General features: G+C 34.7%; 2 protein-coding genes across 2 annotated transcripts; both read right to left on the bottom strand.

The window, feature by feature from the left end:
• Positions 1 to 15: 15 nt before the first annotated feature.
• On the bottom strand, positions 16 to 4601 carry LOC125678331 (uncharacterized). The gene is made up of 4 exons (XM_048916717.2): positions 3977 to 4601; positions 3563 to 3892; positions 1443 to 1640; positions 16 to 300 (listed from the first exon to the last, which is right to left on the bottom strand). The coding sequence occupies exons 1-4, from the start codon at positions 4029 to 4031 to the stop codon at positions 86 to 88; spliced, it is 798 nt and encodes a 265-aa protein (XP_048772674.2). The 5' UTR covers positions 4032 to 4601; the 3' UTR covers positions 16 to 85.
• A 4987-nt stretch (positions 4602 to 9588) lies between these two features.
• LOC125678330 (eukaryotic translation initiation factor 3 subunit G-A) lies at positions 9589 to 21218 on the bottom strand. Its single transcript, XM_048916716.2, has 10 exons — positions 21166 to 21218; positions 21013 to 21059; positions 19861 to 19955; positions 16825 to 16884; positions 16577 to 16684; positions 14901 to 15029; positions 13614 to 13782; positions 12510 to 12643; positions 11362 to 11468; positions 9589 to 10007 (listed from the first exon to the last, which is right to left on the bottom strand). Exons 1-10 carry the CDS (start codon positions 21180 to 21182, stop codon positions 9989 to 9991), a joined length of 885 nt encoding a protein of 294 aa, XP_048772673.1. The 5' UTR covers positions 21183 to 21218; the 3' UTR covers positions 9589 to 9988.
• Positions 21219 to 21335: the final 117 nt, after the last annotated feature.

Here is a 21335-nt window from a genome sequence, read left to right on the forward strand (position 1 = left end):
TGAACTGTAAGTGTATTCCAAATTAAATTTTTATTGGTAATAAGCATCACACAAGTTAACACATGGAACCCCTTGCATTTATCATTCAGAAGTTTTCTTCACACAGCACACGGTACTCCATGTTGCTGTCCCCGGTTTTCCAGTGGTCAGGAGGAGTGTTATAGGCATATTTTTCATGACCAGTGGGGCTGTGTTGTCCCTCCCAGAGGTCGTCCATAACTGGTGAGCTCAAACCATTCCCCACCCAGTGCCAATCTCCACCGACCACTTCCATTCCCAGCCAGAATTGGGGGGAGTAACCTGTCAATCAGAGTTCATCATTCTTTCATAAACAATATGGAGGAAAAGCGAGATAAAGTGTATAGCTATAATTTCTTGAGGAATATTTATCTTCGTGAAAAATAAAGCATGAAAACACTTTATGCCCTCCTCCATAAATGGCTGTGGTATGATTATAGTATCTATAGTGTTGCCCCTTTATGTCTATCTGTATTCCTTCAAAAAATGTTTTCTAGGTTGTTGGTTTTTTGTTTGTTTGTTGGGTTTTTATCAAAGGGAGGGTTGCAATATTGAACTGATTTTTAATATGTACATGTAGTTGTATTTAATGGGCATGCTTTCTTTCATCAGAGTTATATTTCTTTGACTTTGAATATAGATGATGATCTATTTGACTAATTCCTCCCCATATGTAATTACAAAGTTATCATACAACAAGTGTACATATAAACAAGAGGCCCATGTGCCACAATGCTCACCTGAGTCAACTTGGCCCATATTTTAGATATTCCCTCCATATTTGCATGTAAAACTTTGATCCCTATTTTGGCCCCAACTTACCCCCTGGAGCCATGTTTTTTTACAAACTTGAATCTGCACTATTTCAAGAAGCTTAAATGTAAATGTAAACTTTTCTGGCCCAGTGGTTCTTGAGAAGATTTTTAAAGATTTTCCCTATATATTTGTATGTAAATCTTATATCCCCTATTGTGGCCCAAACCTACCCCCAGGGGACCGTGATGTTAACAAACTTGATTCTTCACTATGTCAGGAAGCTTTCTAGTAAATGTAAACTTTTCTAGCTTGGTGGTTTTTTGAGAAGATTTTCCCTATATATTTGTATGTAAAACTTGTATACACATACACACAATATAGAAAGTAATAATCACTACACAGATTACACAATGGATTATCAGTACATAACTATTGAAAAATCCAGCAGTTGGGTTACTAGCTTGGTTTGTATTTTAACACTTTAAAATATTTAATCTGTGCTTCCCATAACCGAAGACTTTCTTTATTTTATTATTAGATTTATTTGCTAATTTTGATTTAAGTTAACAGATGAAACATTTTTTGTATCTGTATTTTAAATATATGCCAACTTCCACTAAAAAGGAGGACAATGAAATAGGAATTTGACAATGAAATAGGAATTTGACCTGTCATCAGTCTGGTCAATCTAAGTTCCTCCTCGTCTGTTTCCAAATGAACCACATGAGTAGACTCTGCTTCACAGATGTGTTTGGCATCCTTGTACCGCCTGTTGAGGTCGTAGAAGTAATAGCAGGTATTGTGGTCTGTATCAGGTACTGTGATGGTGGCTGTCTTGTGTTTGTCGCAACTTATTATTGTTGACCCTTGATATTAAATGAAAAGTTGGGTACAGGACAAAATGTCTCTTAAAGAAATTGCTATTACCATCTCCTTGCAACAAATTTTTGGAGATGCATAGTAATCGATCGTTCGCACACATGTATTCATTAGTAGGTTTGTATTACGACCTCACAATAGGTGGCTGCTCTATGTGCCTTTGTGTGTGTCCGTGCAAAACTTTTCTGGAGATTTTCTTCTTCTTTTTTTTTGCTATCCCTTCGAATATTTAAATGAAAATATTTACATGAACTTACATCAGTAGGTTACTGATGAGGTTTGAGCTTTGTTGACCCATTTTTTAAATGAGTTATTGACCTTGGACAGGGATTTAGCAGTTTTCCAGACTTTTTTGGCAATATTCCAGCAGCTATTGAATAAAAAATATTTTCCTGTGAACTTATATCAATTGGTCAGTGGCAGCTGCCTCGGTAAAAAAAAAAACCCCACCTTTTACGTTGTTAAAATGTCGATAGACCCCCTGCCTCGGTAATATTCGAACCCAAGCTACGCCTATGTTGGTTACTGATTAAATTTGGGTTTGGACTTTGTTGACCTCATTTTGAATGGGTTACGGACCTTAAATTTAGCAATGCCAAAGATTTTATTGAAAATTCTCTTCAGTTGAAAATTTATATATGAATTATATCAATGACTTACAGATCAAGTTTGGGTCTCCTTTATTATATATTGCCATGAGGGAGTGACAAAGCGGGGCTCTTTTTTATACAATAATATATAGTTTGGCATCGTGTTAAAAAATTACACTGTATGTGTTCGTATTTGAGACTTAAATAAGGTACATTTTTGTCAGATTTGTAGGAATTATATCATTAATACATGTACATTCCTTGGTTTTCAAGGTTACAAATAAAGGTTTAAGGTCACTGCATGGAAAATTCTTAAATTTCTTTTGGACAACATTTAATGTAAAAGGGGTTATTCACGCTTCAGGTTAATAATGTAGCCCTCTCCATTTTTTTTATCCCGAAAACATCAAAATCATAAAAAAACCGGATAGGGCTATATTTTTGCAGCTAGGGATCAAGTACGCATTTTCCACGTCCAACATTACGCATGGGAGAAAAATACGCGGTAAGTGAATATAGTATATCAAATATTCATTATCATACGCACGGGGGTTACGCCCTTATTACGTGACCGCGTAATTAGTGTAAATTTCCCACACGCATAAATAACCACTTTTACAGTAATCTACATTCATGACCAAACATTTGTCAAACTTTTAAGAATGCCTTACTAGTTTACTTTCTATTGGTTTACAATGTTAACTGTAAAACATCAAGTCACTGAAAGACAAATTTCTATTGGTTTACAATGTTAACTGTAAAACATCAAGTCACTGAAAGACAAATTTCTATTGGTTTACAATGTTAACTGTAAAACATCAAGTCACTGAAAGACAAATTTCTATTGGTTTACAATGTTAACTGTAAAACATCAAGTCACTGAAAGACAAATTTCAGACATACACGTACCTAGCATTATAAAGATCTTTACCCAGTTGCACAAAAAATAGTTCAGTTCAACTAACAGTTAATGAATATACTTACCTGTATATATGTAAAAGCTAATGGCAATTAATTAAGTTCTCTATCAGTTGAGGTTAACTAACCTTTGAGTCCTACTGGTTTTTAAGATAAAAGGTAAAAGATCAATATCGATGAAAGAGATAATAAGTGTTTCCTTATCAATTAGTTTTTGTTGTGTATTCTGTATTTGATTTCAAATTCACTTGTAAGAATGCTATATTACACCAAGATCTTCAATGGTTTTCATAGTTAAAATGTCAAGGTCGCTGTGCACAGTAGAAATTGAACTTGTTCCGCTTTGCAGTCCTTGTTATTATCGTCATCATGACCGTTATGATTAATGAAAGCAAAGATACCTGAGGTTGAAGAAACAGTTGCACTTGGCTGTTGGGTTGAAATTCCAATGGATGTAGGAGTCGATTTACTGGATTGGACAATCGTGATGAAAGACGATTGGACAAGAGGCAAACTGACAGATGATTGGATGGTAGATGATGCTATTGCAGTATGGGTAGGAATGGGATTGGTCGGATTTGTCACGTTAGCAGGATCGATGTTGCACATGTTACATGTCTTGGCACAAAGAAACAGAGCAGAGGACGGACGAAGGTTACAAATGTCCGTGGTGAGGATTAAATGGTCGCAATTTTCCTCTGTGTCAGTGCATGCCATTGGCTGAGCTTCAGCTTTAAAAACAAAGTATCATTAGGTTAAATTCAGAGAGAGATCGAGAGACAGAATAAATCAGTTCACACCCATCTTATATTTACCATGATATACTGCGCATATGTAGAAACAAATGATAATCCTGGTGTATGTGAACATCTCTGTTTTAATGGATGATATATAAGATTCCAACTTGGTATATCAAAGTGTAGAAATAGTTTGAGTGATAAGAAAGGTCAAAATGTGGGTAAGTATACAAGAACACAATTAAAACTCATGATAGGAACTGAGGCATGCTAGTTACTATGTCACAAATTAAAATGTATTTTTAAAATGGATAATGATGATAATGGGATATAAAAACAATGGAAGCCTTAAAAAACGATTTTCTGCATATTTAAATTGGTATTACATCTTTAGTCACGAGAGTTTTTCGAATCGGATGAAGTATTAGAAACTTACTTTGGTATAAAAAAAAAACCAAAACATATGTAGATTAGATGCATACTTTAATAAACATTCATGCGAGGGTCTGAACAATGGCGGATCCAGAAAATATGCAATGGGGTTGGGGTGTTTACTACCCAAATTTGTACATTTTCCTCCCAAGGGAGGATGAAGAGGCCAAAGTGGCAAAAAAAAAAAAATGACTAATTTGTTTAAATTGTACAACCAAAGAAGTTTGCAACTCCCGTAGCCCCCACTCTCTTAAATCCATCACTGGATCATACCCTGGAAAAGTGTCTAAAATCTATGGAGCGCCAAATTAACATAAACTCAAATAATTGAAGATATCTCAATTATTTGAAGATATCATCAATTCAATTATTGCTCTCTTTAATTGAATTAATGCGCGCATTAAATCAATTAGTGCTCTCATCAAATGAATTAATGCGCGCTTCAATTCAATTATTGCTCTCATCAATTGAATTAATGCGCGCATCAATTGAATTAATGAGAGCAGTAATTGATTTAATGCGTGCATTAATTCAATTATTGCTCTCTTCAATTCAATTGATAAGAGCATCAATTGAATTAATGAGAGCAATAATAGATTTGAAGCACGCATTAAATCAATTACTGCTCTCATTAATTCAATTGATGAGAGCATCAATTTCGTAGAAATATTGCTCGCAATAATTAATTTAGAGCTCGGTATAAATAATTTGATGATCTCTTTAATTCATTTAAAGATATCTTTAATCATTTACAATGCTTTTGTATACGGAATTAATGCGCGCATCAATTCTTTTAAAGAGAGCAACAATTCAATTAAAGATATCATTAATTCAATTGTGGATATGTTGAATTGAAGATATCTCTAATTATATAGTTGCTCTCTCTAAAAGAATTATTGCTCTCTTCAAATAAATTAAAGATATCATTAATTCAATTGAAGAGAGCAATACTTGAATTAATGCGCGCATTAAATCAATGATTGCTCTCATCAAATGAATTAATGCGCGCATCAATTTAATTATTGCTCTCATCAATTGATTTAATGCGCGCATTATATCAATTATTGTTCTCTTCGATTGAATTGCAGCGCGCATCAATTCAATTGTTGATATCATTAATTCATTTGAAGAGATCACTAATTCAATTAAAGCGCATCAATTCAGCTGAAGAATTAATGCTATCATCAATTCAATTAATGCGTGCAGTAATTCAGAATTGAAGATATCATTAATTATTTGAAGATATCTTTAATTAAATTGTTGCGCGCATCTTCAATTATCTTCAATTATTTGAGTTTATGTTAATTTGGCGCTCCATAAAAATCATGTGTTCTATAGTACCTCGTAAAGTTCATTTCCTGTCGTACTATTTATTTCCTGAAATAAACACAATCAACAGGATATATTTGTTACAAATGTTATAAATATATTCGGCGCAAAGTCCCATAAACCAGGTAAAAATCATTCAACTATGACGAAAATTAACGTGATCTGTAAACTTACAGTAGTTTTATTCGACACGAATTTCCATAAATTTCGTAAAAATCGCTCAACTGTGACGAAACATAAATTTTACCGGTAAACTTACAGTAGTAAACAACATACAAAATTTCAGCTTCCTTATAATCAAACAAAGCACGATAAAAAAAAAAAAAGCATATATATATAAATGTACATGTATTTTTGCTATATTCGGCACAAAGTCCCATAAACCCCGTGAAAATCATTCAAATATGATGAAAATTAAACTTAATCTGTAGATAACAGTAGTCAACAACATACAAAATTTCAGCTTGCTTATAATTAAACAAAGCATGTGAAAAAATTGTGGAAAATCAAGCACATATCATTGTTATATATTCGGCACAAAGTCCCATCAATCTCTTGAAAATCATTCAAGTTTGACGAAACTTAATCGGTAAATAACGAACCACATTTCAGCTTCAAAAATTATTAAAGTATGGCGAAGAAAGTCCGTAAACCAAACCAAAACGGCCCAAATTAATTTCCATGTACACGTCGTAACAAGAGGCGCATGGGTCACATCGCTTACCCGAGTCACTTTTATCCATGCGGTTGTAATTTTTTTCAGAGTTTAAAAAAATCTTTATTCCCGTGAAAAAATTTGACCCTATATTGTGACCCCAACCTAGCCCTAAAGGGTCATGATATAACCATGATACAAAATCACAAACCATGGTAAAAAAATTTACAAACCATGTTAATGAAATGTAAGGTGTTGTCACAAGGAATCTACATACAGAATATGAAAGCATTATCTTAAACAGCCCGGGAGATATTGCCTATTTAACTTTGCTTTAAAGTAGATCAAACTTTAAGGTCAAGGTTACAAGGTCAAAAACATAGGTACCAAAAGAAAGGTATTGTCACAAGTATAGCATGCGCCAAATATGACAGATATATCACTTACCATTTAAAAGATATGAGATAAATATGGGTCAAGTTCCAAAGTCAAGATCACAGGGTCAAACATCATATCATGGTATGAAATGTAAGGTCTTGCCATAAGGTATCTAATTTATTAATACAAAATATTGAATATGTACTACCTGTGGATGCTTGTATGAGAAGAATATGGCAAGCCCTTTTACTATTCATTCGAAAAATAAGATATCTCATTAAATTAAAGAGATATCTTTTATTTTAAAGAAATATCTCTTTAAAATGAGATATCTCTTAATGTTAAGAGATATCTCTTTCACGTAGAGATATATCTCTTTTACTTTAAGAGATATCTCTTTCCCATTGGGAGATATCTCATATACTTTAAGAGATATCTCTTTCACATTGGGAGATATATCTCACTTTAAGAGATATGTCTCTTTTACTCTGAGAGATAGCTCTTTTACTTTGAGAAACATATCCTTCACTTAAAGAGATCTCTAAGAATTCCTAGATAGATGCGAGGGCTGTTCGATATGTAATGTGGATAGTACCACAGCGCGATTTCATGGATAATGATAATCTTGAATAGCTCTATTCAATACCTTTCCAACGGTATAAACACGAGCCTTCAGCTTCACATAGTTTTAGACTTAGAGACAGTCGTTGACCACTGTTGTAAAAATGGTTGGGAATTGAAGAAATTCGAGCTTATATAAGAGTTCGCACAAAACTCGGTCATGCAGATTTTTACTGAATTGGGGGAAGTTTATGGGTTTGATAAGGTATCTTATGAGACAATTCGTAGGTGGAGAAAGAAATTTCTGACTGGCACAGAGTCCGTCAAAGATGCAGAAAATCTGGCCGAACTGTAACTTTAACAAGCAAGGCAAATGTCTCAAAAGTCAGGGAAATAATGGAAATTGATGGCAGATACACGATTCGTGATATTGCCAAAGCTGTTGGCATATCGCGGTCGCATTTCATTTTGAAGCGTATTTTGAAAGTACGAAAGATTTCTGCCAGATGGATACCACATATATTGGCAGATGACCAAAAACGGGTACGAGTACAAACTGCTTAAGCAATTGCTCAAACCGTTTCCCAAAAATTAGCAAACATTCGTTAATGGTGACGAAACAGGAGCTCACTATTTCGAACCCTTAAGAAAAATTGGAAACAAGATATGGCTAACTAAACACGGTAGGCCTGTAGTTGCCAAAAAGAACCATGCATAATCACAAAGAAGGTTCTTCTCATGTGATGGTATAGCCGTAAAAATTCCGGTGCCGAAGGGCAAAAGTGTTACAGGTCGGTATTACCGAGATGTTGTACTAAAAAGCTCAAGAAATATTATCATTTTTGTACATTATTTTCTGCTTTTTCTAATGCATTTAGTTTTTATACTGTATCGGTAAATTTATATCAGCCCTTCAAATGATAAAGAAAACTAAAACTGTCCTGTCGGGACTTATATCCCCCGCGAGGCACATAAAAACAGAATTCCTCAGATCAAACCAGAAATTGTTTAATCAAATGGTCATCTAGTATATTGTTTGTTGTTGTCGGTTCCTTTTAATTTCCGTGCAATGTCCACACTAGTGGGCCCCCTTCCAGGTATCTGGCTAGCTGCACGCTAGATGTTACCTCACATCTCCATTTTTTCCGGTCTTGAGGGTCGGCAGTAGAGAGCTTCCATTCTCTACAATCTTTCTCCGTCAACTCCCTCCAAGATAGCATTGGCCGACCACCTCTACGTCTCCCAGGAACTTGTTTGTTTAGAGCGCACTTGACTGCACTGCTGGATCTGACAACGTGGCCATACCAGCGGAGTCTCCTTTCCCTTAATGAAGATGAGGTCGAGGTCATCGATGCCAAGTCGCCCCAGCAATTCAGTTGAACCTACAGTGGCCATATCTTCAGGCTTGATGTTACAGATCTGTCTTATCATGGCCCTGTCATTGCGTAGTAGGCGATGAAGATTTGGTTTGGTCAGTGCCCAGGTCTCACTGGCATGGAGCAGAGCGCTCCGTACGCAGGTGTTATACACTCGACCACGGGTCTTATACGACATTAAGTTTTTCTTACACATTTGTGATTGTAAAGATTGGTTAATGTTTGGCAGTTTTTGTCCGGCCCCAGGAGTTCGGAAATTTACAATTTATGTCCCCCTTGTCCCAAAGATGCTTCATGCCATATTTGAAAAGAATTGAGAATGGTAGTTAGCATGAAGTTAAAACTGTTCAATTGTTAATGCATGACAACTGACGCAGACCAATTGCTTACAAACAGACAAGCCTGTACCAGAATATGAACTGTCAAAAGTTGGGCGTACTTAAACACAGGAGGAATACTACAACAGAGAAATTTTATATGGATAAAAAGTGGGTGATATGTACAACAATACTTTGAAACTGAAAGTTTACTTTAATTAGTAAAATAATGCAGTTTTAATAGAATTTTTTTTAAAAGCCCCTGCTGGACTCAGTTCAGAAGTCGACATGCTAACCCACTGAGCTAAGCAATAAAATTTACATGGAGTAAACAAATATTCCTAATTTGTATATTTCCATTTTTGTTTTAAAAGAAAGTCAGACATTATGACTATGTAATATACCTCCTTAAGGTGGCTCATTACACCAACACTTTATTTTTATTAAAACACCTCATATAGAAATCTGAATAAAATACAGATCATTCAAATAAATATTTCAGAGATTTGTACATTGCATTTTAATCAGATTGCACTCCGATAGACCTCTTCACCTTAGATAACTGATCAAAACTGCTATTCAGAAGGCTAAGCTGTTCTGTCAATTTCAAATAATAATTGTACTGATAAAGTGGTAAAAATCGTAATTTAAAAAGCATTTAATTGATTACATATACCCGGTACTGTGCAAATAACACAAAAATAAGCAAATAATTATAATGACCTAATGCATGATTTTTTATTTGCTGGTATACCATCATTTAATGCTCAAACCCCAACATGACTTTGAAAACCAAACTGCATGTCATTTACATTCCAGCAATAGATATACATGTACAGTATTCTCAGAACTACGACAGAAGTCCATCAACAGTATTAAAACACAAAAATAATTACAAACAAAACGAGTTCTAATATATATAACATATAATTATGTTTGGGATTTTCAGTTACTCAAGTTAATTATTTTCCAGAAAATTTAGAAATTTAGTCAGCGTATTCCCCAAAAATGTGCTCTTTTCAGTCTTTCACAGATGATCAAGTTACGTGGTGCCAGAGGGTCTGAAAAACAGGAAAACGAGATATAACACTTGGCATGCGGATATTCATACTAAGGGCTGTTCCAGAAATGATCAAATGGGGGGGGGGGGGGGGGGGGGGGGGGGGGGTCGGGTGGCAAACGATATTTTTTTGTGTGGGTGGTCGTATTTTTTCATATTTTAATTGGTCCGTGGTTGGACTGTTAAAAAAATATTTATTATGGGTAGTGGGTAGTTTCTATTGTTTTATTTTGTGCCACGTGGGTGTTGAGTTTTCAGAATATTTTTATTGTCGCTCTTGTCGTGTTGGTTACAAAACGTCGGAGGGAAAATTGAAAACGTGCTTTCGAAATCGGAAATAACATAGAACTATTTGAGTTGTCGCTCTTTGCAGTGCATAACTTTCCATTACGGCACTCTTCAAATTAGAGGCGCGTTTAGTAGGGTCCCTTTGGACATGATGGCAGTGAACTCTGTTCTGTAGAATATTACAGTTTACAGTGCATCGATTTTGGGAATATTTTGAAACCAATAGGTATTCCGTTTTCTAATAAAAATAGGCAAACCTTAGTTGATTTATATGAGGGTACCGATGCGTTATATTTATCAGTCGGTGTGATGGTGATATAGAAGCCTCCGGGCACGGGCTCCATTAGAAGACGAATGATTCGTGGAAAAACATATCCATACCCATTTCATGATAATAGCATCGTTTGGACTCCCAATCTTTCCAACATTCCCGCCATAGATGCCTTTGATTGTTGATGTGACATCGTTTCTTCAGAACTACTGTGATACAATGTCGCACAGGCATTACCGCGTCATTGACTAGAAAGTTTGTCCCGAAAACCTCGCGAGATTTGTACCGTTTTCATTTTTAAAAATATTTTTGTGGTGGGTCTGGTTAGTTTTTTTTTTTATTAGATGGGTCATTGTAAAATGAGTATATTAATTTGATGGGTCATGGAGTAATTTTTTATTTTTTTTTATGGGTGCTTGGTATATACAAAAGGTGCCTCCCGACCCCCCCATGTATGTATTTCTGGAATAGCCCTAAAACAAAACTTAACACAGATTATTAAATTTTCTGACAATAGTTGCCCATTACAAATAACCCATTTTAATCATAACTTCAACATTAATATACTAAATATACATAAAGATGTGTATCTGGATACAATGTCTGCATGTTGAAAAACAACTATACTCACATGGATGGAAATTAATCCAGATTTTATATACCTGGCCTTTACTACACACAAAGTCATATGAAGACACATGTGTGTGAAATCTCCAGGAATTACTTTGCAATTAGTCTTATATATACATGTTCAAGGTGGCCTCACTACAAAATTATTCTATCAATTAACACTTACTTGGCCCACTCCACATTGAGAATCAGATGATCATAACCAAAGCCTGAAACACCAGCAATAGCTCTAGCAGCATCTTCCCTTCTGTGGAAGTTGATGAATGCAAATCCCTAGAGAAAATTAATGAAAGCCAAAACTAAAAAACTATATTTGACACATTCAATATAAAGTAAAATCCATGAAACTTATGTGCTGTTTTAATATTAAACTTTCAGTGCAGTGTTCAACACTAACTATTTCACCATAGTAGTCCAAAGGACTAGAAGATTCTATAATTAACTAGTCTTGTTAGGTCAGAAGCTAGTCAAGTTGCCGGAGACAGTCGGCCGAGTCACAAGGTGTGGGGGCAGTGTGGGATGGGGCTTTCCCATATGGTGGTGGGGGACCTACATGTATCGCTGAAAATTTTCAAAGTCTAAAAGCAAAATTCTGCATTTCTGCTGCAAAATGATTGGTCACGGTAGCTCAGTGGTAGAGAATAAGCTTCGTAACCGGGATGTCGTGAGTTTGAGCCCTGCTCGTTCCATGGCCACGTCAAACCAAAGACGTTAAAATAAGTAGTGATTGCTCCTTCACCAAACACTTAGCATTTAGAAGTGAGAATCATGGCTCTTTCAGATATGACCTTAAAAATGGAGGTCCCATGGCGTGGCAGGCATTGGCACCATAAAGAACCCTCACTGATATGGCCCTGAGTGCTAAGCATACGTCTAAATTTGTGGTACTTCACCTACAGCTGGTGACTTCTCAATATGAGCGAAAAATTCTTGATGGGACGCAAAACAATCAAGCAATCAATTGACAATCTGTTGCAAAATGACCTAATTAACTCATTTTAGCCTCTGATTTTACAGATTTATTTATTTATCAAACCACGAGGTTTTGGGTGTAAATTCTATGCTTGAATTGCAGTATTACAAGCTATATTTTTCTAAGGGCAGAAATGATGCATTTGCGTTTAAGATCAAACATTAGTCAATTCAATTAGATTTTTAATTTTCACCATTATTGATATTCTGTTAGCCTGGACAAAATTTACTAGCCTCAGGCTACCGGACTAGCATTAGTGTCAAACCCTGCAGGTGTATTTACTCTTATCAAAGGTTTGAAAATATATCTGACATGATTACAACATATACAGCAATATTAACCTTAGACTGGCCAGTATTTTTATCCTTGGCCAAGTAAATCCTCTGAATCGGTCCAAATGGTCGGAACAGCTCCTGCAAATCCGACTCTCTGGTGTCTTCTGACAGATTTGTAACTCGAATGGTAGCTGACTCATCTACAAAGAAAGTCTGGCATTCAATCTACAGTCTATCACAATACTTACAACTGTTCTGACTTTTTCCTAACCATTATCAACAAGAGGTACTTTGAGCAATGCTCACTAAGAATACCCCCCGCTTACCCCAATCTCTCAAAGGGTGTTGTTAATAGGTATAAATTACCTCTTTCCTGAGTGTAAAAATATGGTATGCCTTTGTAGAAGAAAATGGAAGATATAGTCCAAACACAAATCCATGGTATAAACCTATAATTTTGACCTTGAGATCAAAGGTCAAGGTCATAAAGAGGTCATGAATGTACATGACACATAGTCTCATGTTGATACACCCATGTCTTATGGTATGACTGTCAAAACCCTATAATCAATTTTGACCTTGAGGTCAAAGTTCAAGGTCATATAGAGGTCATGAAGGTACCTGACACATCGTCTCATGGTGATACACTCATGTGTCAAATATGGTATGCCTATGTCAAAGAACAAAGAAGTCATGGCCCTGACACGAATCCATTGTAAAAACCTTAAATTTTGAACTTGAGGTCAAGGTCATATGGAGGTCATGAAGGTACCTGACACATCGTCTCATGGTGATACACTCATGTGTCAAATATGGTATGCCTATGTCAAAGAACAAAGAAGTTATGTCCCGGACACGAATCCATTGTAAAAAAAAAAACCTTTAATTTTGACCTTGAGGTCAAGGCTCAAGGTCATGAAGGTACTTGACACATCGTCTCATGGTGATCCACCTGTGTGCCAAATATGGTATGCCTATGTCAAAGAACAAAGAAGTTATGGCCTGGACACGAATTTGGAGACAGACAGACGGATGGACAGACAGAGTGATTCCTATATACCCCCCCCCCCCCTGAACTTCGTTCGGGGGGGAGGGGGGGGGTATAATAAACTATAAAAGCTGTCCAACAGTTTCCAGCATATAAATTTCCACAAGATTTAATTAACTGACCCCTTTTAGAGGACATTGTTTCTCCACGCCCTTTAGCCACACCATCTCTCAGACTTGGAGGAACATATTTTCCTGATGTTTTGGGGGCTGCTGCAGCAGGAGCCTGACTTTGCACTGGTCCCCCAGGTGCATCACCAACTGGTGGCTTTTCACCATCTTGAAGCTTTTCCTATTTCAATAAAGGAAGAATTTAATACATCAAAAGGGGGAAGCTTGTTTGACTTTTTTTCTCTATTTTGGTGTCATATTTTAAATAATTTTGTTGGCAGTACATGATGTATATCAAATATAGATTATTTTTTTTATTCTACTGATGGAGGATCTAATGCAACATCATAAAAGACATTTGACACACAAACTTCGTGCTTCATATCAAATTCTCTTACAGGGTTTAAACTTCACAAAAATCTAGTTCAGCCATGTGGGCTCCTGTAATTGCCTACATATAAACTTACAAGTCAAATACAGAGACATCCGAGTCTACACATTAACCTGTCTGTTCTGTTGGATTTGTCAGCAAAAATAATCAATGTCCCATTTATACATGTACTCATTTTACCTACACATCTGTCAATTCTTTATTGAAAAATAATTTCAACTTGCTGTAATATTCTAAATATTGTTTATGTTACACAAAGCTACCCATCACCAATATTGCCTCACCTGTGCAGGCTGCACAATGCCACAGGTGTGTGACTAATTATCAGTGCTGATAAACTACTAGTGTAACAATGAAGTAATAAGTTCTCGGAGCATTATATTATGGAATGTCAATGAATATATTCCTATTAGTTTGATGGTTGATTTTATTATTTCCCAGTGTGTTTCTTTAATTGACAAATGCACAACACCAATTATGAATTTCCAAGAAGACTATAACAATTGATACTGTTCTTTGATAAACTTATCTTTGTAAAATCAACAGAGCATGCTCAATTTGTAGTGCATAAAAAACACGCAAAGTTGCTGTGGCAATATTTCTGTTTACTATTATATTTTATTCAAATGCAATGCGATCATGTGAAAACGTTTCTTTAAAATAAAAAACCATTTCTGTTTCATCACCTAATTATAATGTTCAACTTGAAGAACTGCATCAAATTTTTTAGTACACCATGTAGAATTCTCTCACCATGGAAGGGGGTGATCAAGCAATTAATTTGTTATAAATTATAAATAAGTGAGTGATATATTTAAACCTTATTCTACATATTTTTCATCACTTTTTTCAGTGTAACTTCAGATACTTTACAATACAATGACATTATTCAAGTGATCAGACATTACCTGAAGAGGTCCTAAAGTGTCCTTGTATGGACATTTTGTAGTCCAGTGATCACCTTTACAGATTCGACAGGACACCAGTTTCTGGTTCTTCAGTTTCAGTAATGGGTCCTCCTCCTGTTCTACCACCTCCTACACAAGATATTCAAATGTATTATTAAAACTCAATTAGTTTCAAAATTATTAACACATTGTTAAAAACCTCAATCATTTTTCAAACAAAAATCTATAAACCTACAAGTGCAAATGTCAACAAAATTTTAACATCATATCTCATAAATCCCACTCATATATTTTGCTTGACTCTAGTTCTATGACCTTGTCTTGGTAGATTTATCAGATAGACATAATTTCAGGATTTTAATAACTTATTCAACAAGCACACGAAGGAAAATAAACTTAATAATTCTACCTTTGACAGACACATTGGTTAGATGATGAAAATGCCAATATATTGTGATATTCGATTAAATATTGCAATATATCACAATATTATTTTTGATGGCAATAGCCATCCCAAGTCAGCCTGAGTATTTAACTTTTTAAATGGCATAGACAATAGGTCTATGTCTTTTTGATGCGGCATAGACCTATGGCTTTTGGCATAGACCTGACCAAAATTTGACGACAAAAACAACAAAAAAATAGTTATTAACAAACTTTATGTTTTTTTTAAAATTCAACTTCATACTCCATTTTCCAATTCTACATTTAATCTATTGATATTGTCCTCGTTTTATTTTTTTATTTTACTCATCATAATCATAATCACTGTCCAGAAAATACTTTAACTGCGGAATCATATGTACACGCCGTTTGTTTGACCTTCACCTCAAAATTATTTTTGATAAGTCGAACATATACTATTTTGTTTTGACATTCTTGCAATACTTGAATATTTGGGAAAAAAATTAAAAATAAAATAACTCTAGTTATATTATTGAGGAAATTTTTAGTTTTAAAATCAATCTCAATAAAATTCATCAATGCTGATAAAAAAAAAAAGCATCAACATTTAAAGACATACGAATCATATGCTGAACAATTTGTCTAAAGCACTAGTCATAATCTTCAAACTGCTTAGACGCTTAAGTCGTATACTCTAAAATTAACGGAGGAAAATCCAGGTCACAAAAATAGATATTGACGATTGTAAGGGAAAATATTTATTTTAAGTGCATTATCACACACGTATCATAATCATTCCTTTGTTTCGTGAATTTGGCATAGACAATACATGTATCAACACTTCGCCGCGAGTTACATCCCTATGTGGGGTTAACTAAAGGTCAATTGGTGAAAAACCAAGTTTTCCTTCTTTACCTTACCAAATGCAAGACGTTATTACTTTGAATTTTAGCTAATTATCAAGTTTTCATACAAGTTAATGAGTTGTCCCAATCTGGGGCATTATTGGAGCTGACTGCAATTGATGGGAAAATAACAGATGTCAAAGCTACAGATAGGAAAATTACAAAGGCCAACGTAGGGAAATACGGTTTTTAACCAAGAGATGGCGGACAAGGGACGTAACTTTTGCGAAGTGTTGATACGTGTATTCAGGATATCTTATGTGCACATGGCATGGCCTGACCTCATTTGGCATAGCCGCGGTCTATCGTTAAATTCTCAGACTGCCAAGTTAGATCCTTAGGAGATGTAATGTAAAATGAACTCACCTCCTTGTTATGTACATACTGCATGTTGATCTCCTCCACCTGTACAATAGTGTTGGCTGGGTTGGGACCTGGTGGATCTCTCTCTGCTGCCCCAAACTTTCTCCATGTCTGCAGACCAATACAAAATTTACTCCAATCTCAGTAAGTACAAGTACTGATTTCAGTACTGCTTATTAACATTATTTATGACAATTCAATTTACAGCTTGACAAAGAATCAGTACAAATATAAATTGACAATATACATACCTTTCTCTTTGCAATGCTTCTGGGTACCTTTCTCTTTTCAACTTTGTATGTTTTGGTGACCTAAAACAAAAAATGTGTATGTATATTTATGACTAATTGGACAGAGAGTAGAGATCTTCAACTCATTCTAGAAGACGTTCATGGACCTTAATGGTCACCTGAGTATCACATAATGAAGAGTTTAACAGGCATGTTTCTCTAAATTATGGCCCCGACAATTAATTTTTTTTTTAAAATAGTGACCTAGACCTTTGCCAAATGACTATCTGGTCATAAGATATCTCCATTACTAAGCAGAGACAGATGCTCTAATTCTTTTTCTTTTTATGCAACTTTAATTCAGGATCACGACACACTGTCTAGAGATAAGTATGAGACAGCTGTTCTGCAGTAATGAGCAGCAAGATGTCATGCATTCTGAGTTTATAACAGTTTCACAAAATCGGCTGAAGCTAATGATAAACCATGCACACCACACAACCAGAACCAGTCATCTTCTCCAGTTCTATATGAGATAATGACCAGTAACACATCATATTATCTTAGGAACGTAGAATTAGGGGCCTGCCACTTTTGTTGTCAATGATCATTATTTGTTATTTTCATACGCAAAGAAAGATATATTAGGTGACTGTTTCCCAAAGTATGATCTCTGCCCCTCCCTAATTTAGGATTTTGTAAATCGGACAAAATCTATTCTTTTTTTATTTATTTTAATTTTTAAGTTTTGCTTCAAGAATTTCTGGCAAGTCATTTTCTAATTTTCCCACTGCTCCAGCTGCCTTTGAAAAACCACATTGTATAATGACAGTAACACATAATATAATGATATTACCACATCATGATCATATGACAGTACCGCATCATGTAATGACCAACCACATCATATAATGATATCATCACATCACATAATGAAGGTACCACATCACATAATGACTGTACTGCACCATAAAATAAACAGATAGGCATTAAAGGTCAAGTACGGTGAAAATAGATTTGAAAATAAAGTTTACAGTTCAATAAATATCATTTTGAAAAGTTTACACAAATACTGCTGTGTTTTTTGCTTTAAAAAAATCCCTGTAAATACACAAAATACCAATTTAAATATTGTTATTTATAGAAACAAATGACAGAATTATCGCCCCTTTCTATTACGTCATCTGAGACAATTATCATTTCATTTTTTATATAATGCATTATATTTCATAAAAAAATGCCTTTTTGAAAAAACTTATTGCAATGTTATTTGTAGCTCATTTTTTATGGATGTGATATCATAAAATGCATTTTGTTCATAGTTTCTTCACATTTCCCCCCAAAATATCTTATCTATAGGCATTGTGGTGATATTATACATCATGTTGAAATTTTACAGTTATCTAAAGTAACCAAACATTTCTGACTAACACATGGCTATAACAGTTGAAATGATATAAGGCTTAAAATAAAAATTAATTTGTTTGATGTACTCCAACCGACCCGTGAAATTTGTCCCGACCCAATCGTTTTTTCCACACTTCGAAATTTTAATTTTTTTTTTTTTTTTTGCTCCCTGGAAAGTAGACATTCTTCGAATTAGTTTTAAAGTTGATGCCCCCCCCCCCTTTTTTTGGACTAGTTGTTTTACAGAATTTTTGTTACACTGTATCAAAATGTTCTTTGGGCGTCTTTCGGTTCTACTTTCACTTTGATAATGACCATTTGTTAATCATGGAACTTTTCAAACACTTTTCTATATGAACGATCAAATATACCGCATTCCTGCTCCAAATTACCACATTATCTACCAACAAGATAAAGCAAGAAGCTACGAATTCCCCCGTCGAGGCCTGATCGTATTTGTGTACAAAAGTTTGAAAGCCATGTTACTTTAAAAAAAATCACGTGAGATAGCGCACCAAAATTATGGCGGACCACGAGTCTGCGTTCAAGTTGATGGTCTATATATATTTCTGAAAAAGCACGCATAAAATTTTGATATGAGATTATTTAAATGTTATGACGATTTAATAGGTGAAAAGCACTTTTACTTTGCTCTTAATCTGAGACACACGAATGGAACATGATCGTCACAACAAATTGAATGATGCGGGGAAGTCGGCATTAAAATTATATTGGGCAATTTTAAAACTGATTGTAAATTGCCATCATCATGTAATTCACTTGAATATTCATGGATCACATTAAAGTGTTTAAGTGATTACTATTATGAATGTCAAACCACAAATAGAAGAATCAATCGGTGGTAATAAAAACTATAGAGGTCCTCATCCGTGATCAATACAAAATGTCCTGAGAAATTTTCAGAAGACAGTGGAAGATTTACGTGTATTATATACAATGTGTACAAAATGAATGTTCTAAACTCTATTCTGTCTGGCAGCTTTATGTGTTAAATGAAAACATCAGTAAATTTGTAAATCTGATTTTCATGACATTAAAATTTTTTTTAAAAAATATTGACCTACCTACCCGACTTGAAAAATGTGGGTCGGAGTACATCAAACAAAATTTTTTTTAATGATGGCCTAAGGCATGTGCGTGTAATATAGGCATTCATACATAACAAGTTAACAGTGTTTTTGTCAAAATCAGGCCATACAGATTTGACGTAAATAACAATTTGATCAACGAAAAAAAACTACAAATCACAGTAAAAGATCAAAGGATCGATGTGTAATAGAAATCTAAATTAGATAATTAATTAGGTGGGGGTAAAAACTCCCACAAGTTTCTGTTTTCCAACATCACTTACACAAAGGTTTGGAACAAATAATCTCTTTATTAATGTATGTATATATTCAAAGTCTTTATGTACATTCAACTTCGTGAATAAACAGTAGTAAAGGTATATGGAGTATCATTTGTAATTGATTGCACTTGCATGATTGATTTTGTTCAACATTCATCATGGTTTGTTTAAAGTCAGGGGAGAGGGTTTTGATGATAACTGTGTGAATTTGCATGTAGATTTTTGTCAGGCATTGAACTTTTGATCTTGTACCTAAAAAATAGTTTACAGACTTGAAATACCTTGACCATTTTGCTATCATCATTGTACTTGAATTCTGTGATAACCTTTATGCCCTTTTCCTCGTCATAATTCTCTGAGGATGGTGGAAGGACTCCTATAATTATCAAAGGTTTAACATAAATAATGTAATACAATTCATGAATGTATGGCATGGAAAAACAAATTCTGCATATGATAGGGTATATATGTACACCATACAAGTGACAACTTTGATATACACAACAGACAAATGTCTTCAACAGGTTGGGAACATTTCCCCTACAGCATGACATTCTTGCTAAAACGCGACTATCCCTCTTTAGCGAGAGAGTAAACATTACCATAAATAGGGTGTTTACATTTTTTACTTATATTGTTTCCAGTAATTCATTATTTTCATATTCAGAAGAATATGTCCATTCAAAGATATGAAATGCAATGCGTGTGATGAGAAATAAACTGAAAAAGTTTGATTTGTGTGCGATTTACCAAAGTAAGGCAACGATAATCGTTGTCATTTCAAACACAACAGCCTGTGTTTGAAATGACGACGATTATCGTTGCTTTGGTGTGGAATTGAATGGTTTCAATTGTATTCCCTTGCGGCAAAATCATTCATGAATTGATTTATGTAAGTTTTCGAACGATTCACATCAAATGTAAGCTGAAATAAATTCAAACCGAAGCGCGACTGATTTCCCACATATTTTATGAAGGCTTGGACAGAAACGAAGTGGATAGGAAAGACCAAATATAAATAACCCCCTCGTTTCCACAGAAATTAAGGCTACATCTGATGTCACTATGCACTCTTTACGTTGGCTGGTGCTATATCATCCGCGTTAAAGGAATAGGCGGATCCTGTAATTATCCTCATAGATATCCCATCTTTGATACTGGGCGTTTAATGCAATGGGAATTTCAGAAATAATACATATTTTTAAATGAATTGTAATTTACCGTACTTAACAAAATTATGATTAAATCACTTTGACACGCCAATGACGATTTCATGCTTCGCTCGGTCCAACGGTCACACCGTATATATATCAGGATCCTTCATCTAAACCAACAATTCATCAGAGCACAATTTTAATTTTTTTAAATCTTAAACATTCCAAAATATGGTAGGCCTGTTTTACACATAAATTTCGCCCAATATGTCTGCTTACCATCCTCCACCTGTTCCACTTGTTCCGCCCAACTTATTGTCTGAGAACTGTAAATACAATGAAATACGTTAAAATATATTTAAATGCATGATTCTGATACATAAATTTTACAAATTTAATGTTTTTTTCTGTGAATAAATTTAGGTAACGCACTCGTCAATGGAAGGCATGGTTTTGCTGACAAAGACTTCCGGGGGTGTTGAAAATTTGATAACTCGTACATGAAAATAACTAGATAAAACCTAAAATATTTTTAAAAATAGGAATGGATTTTTGGAGATATGATACATTTGCGTAGTTTATCTTAAGTTTTCAAATAAAAT

This window comes from Ostrea edulis, chromosome 2 (assembly GCF_947568905.1).
Source record: "Ostrea edulis chromosome 2, xbOstEdul1.1, whole genome shotgun sequence".
NCBI lineage: Eukaryota > Metazoa > Mollusca > Bivalvia > Ostreida > Ostreidae > Ostrea > Ostrea edulis.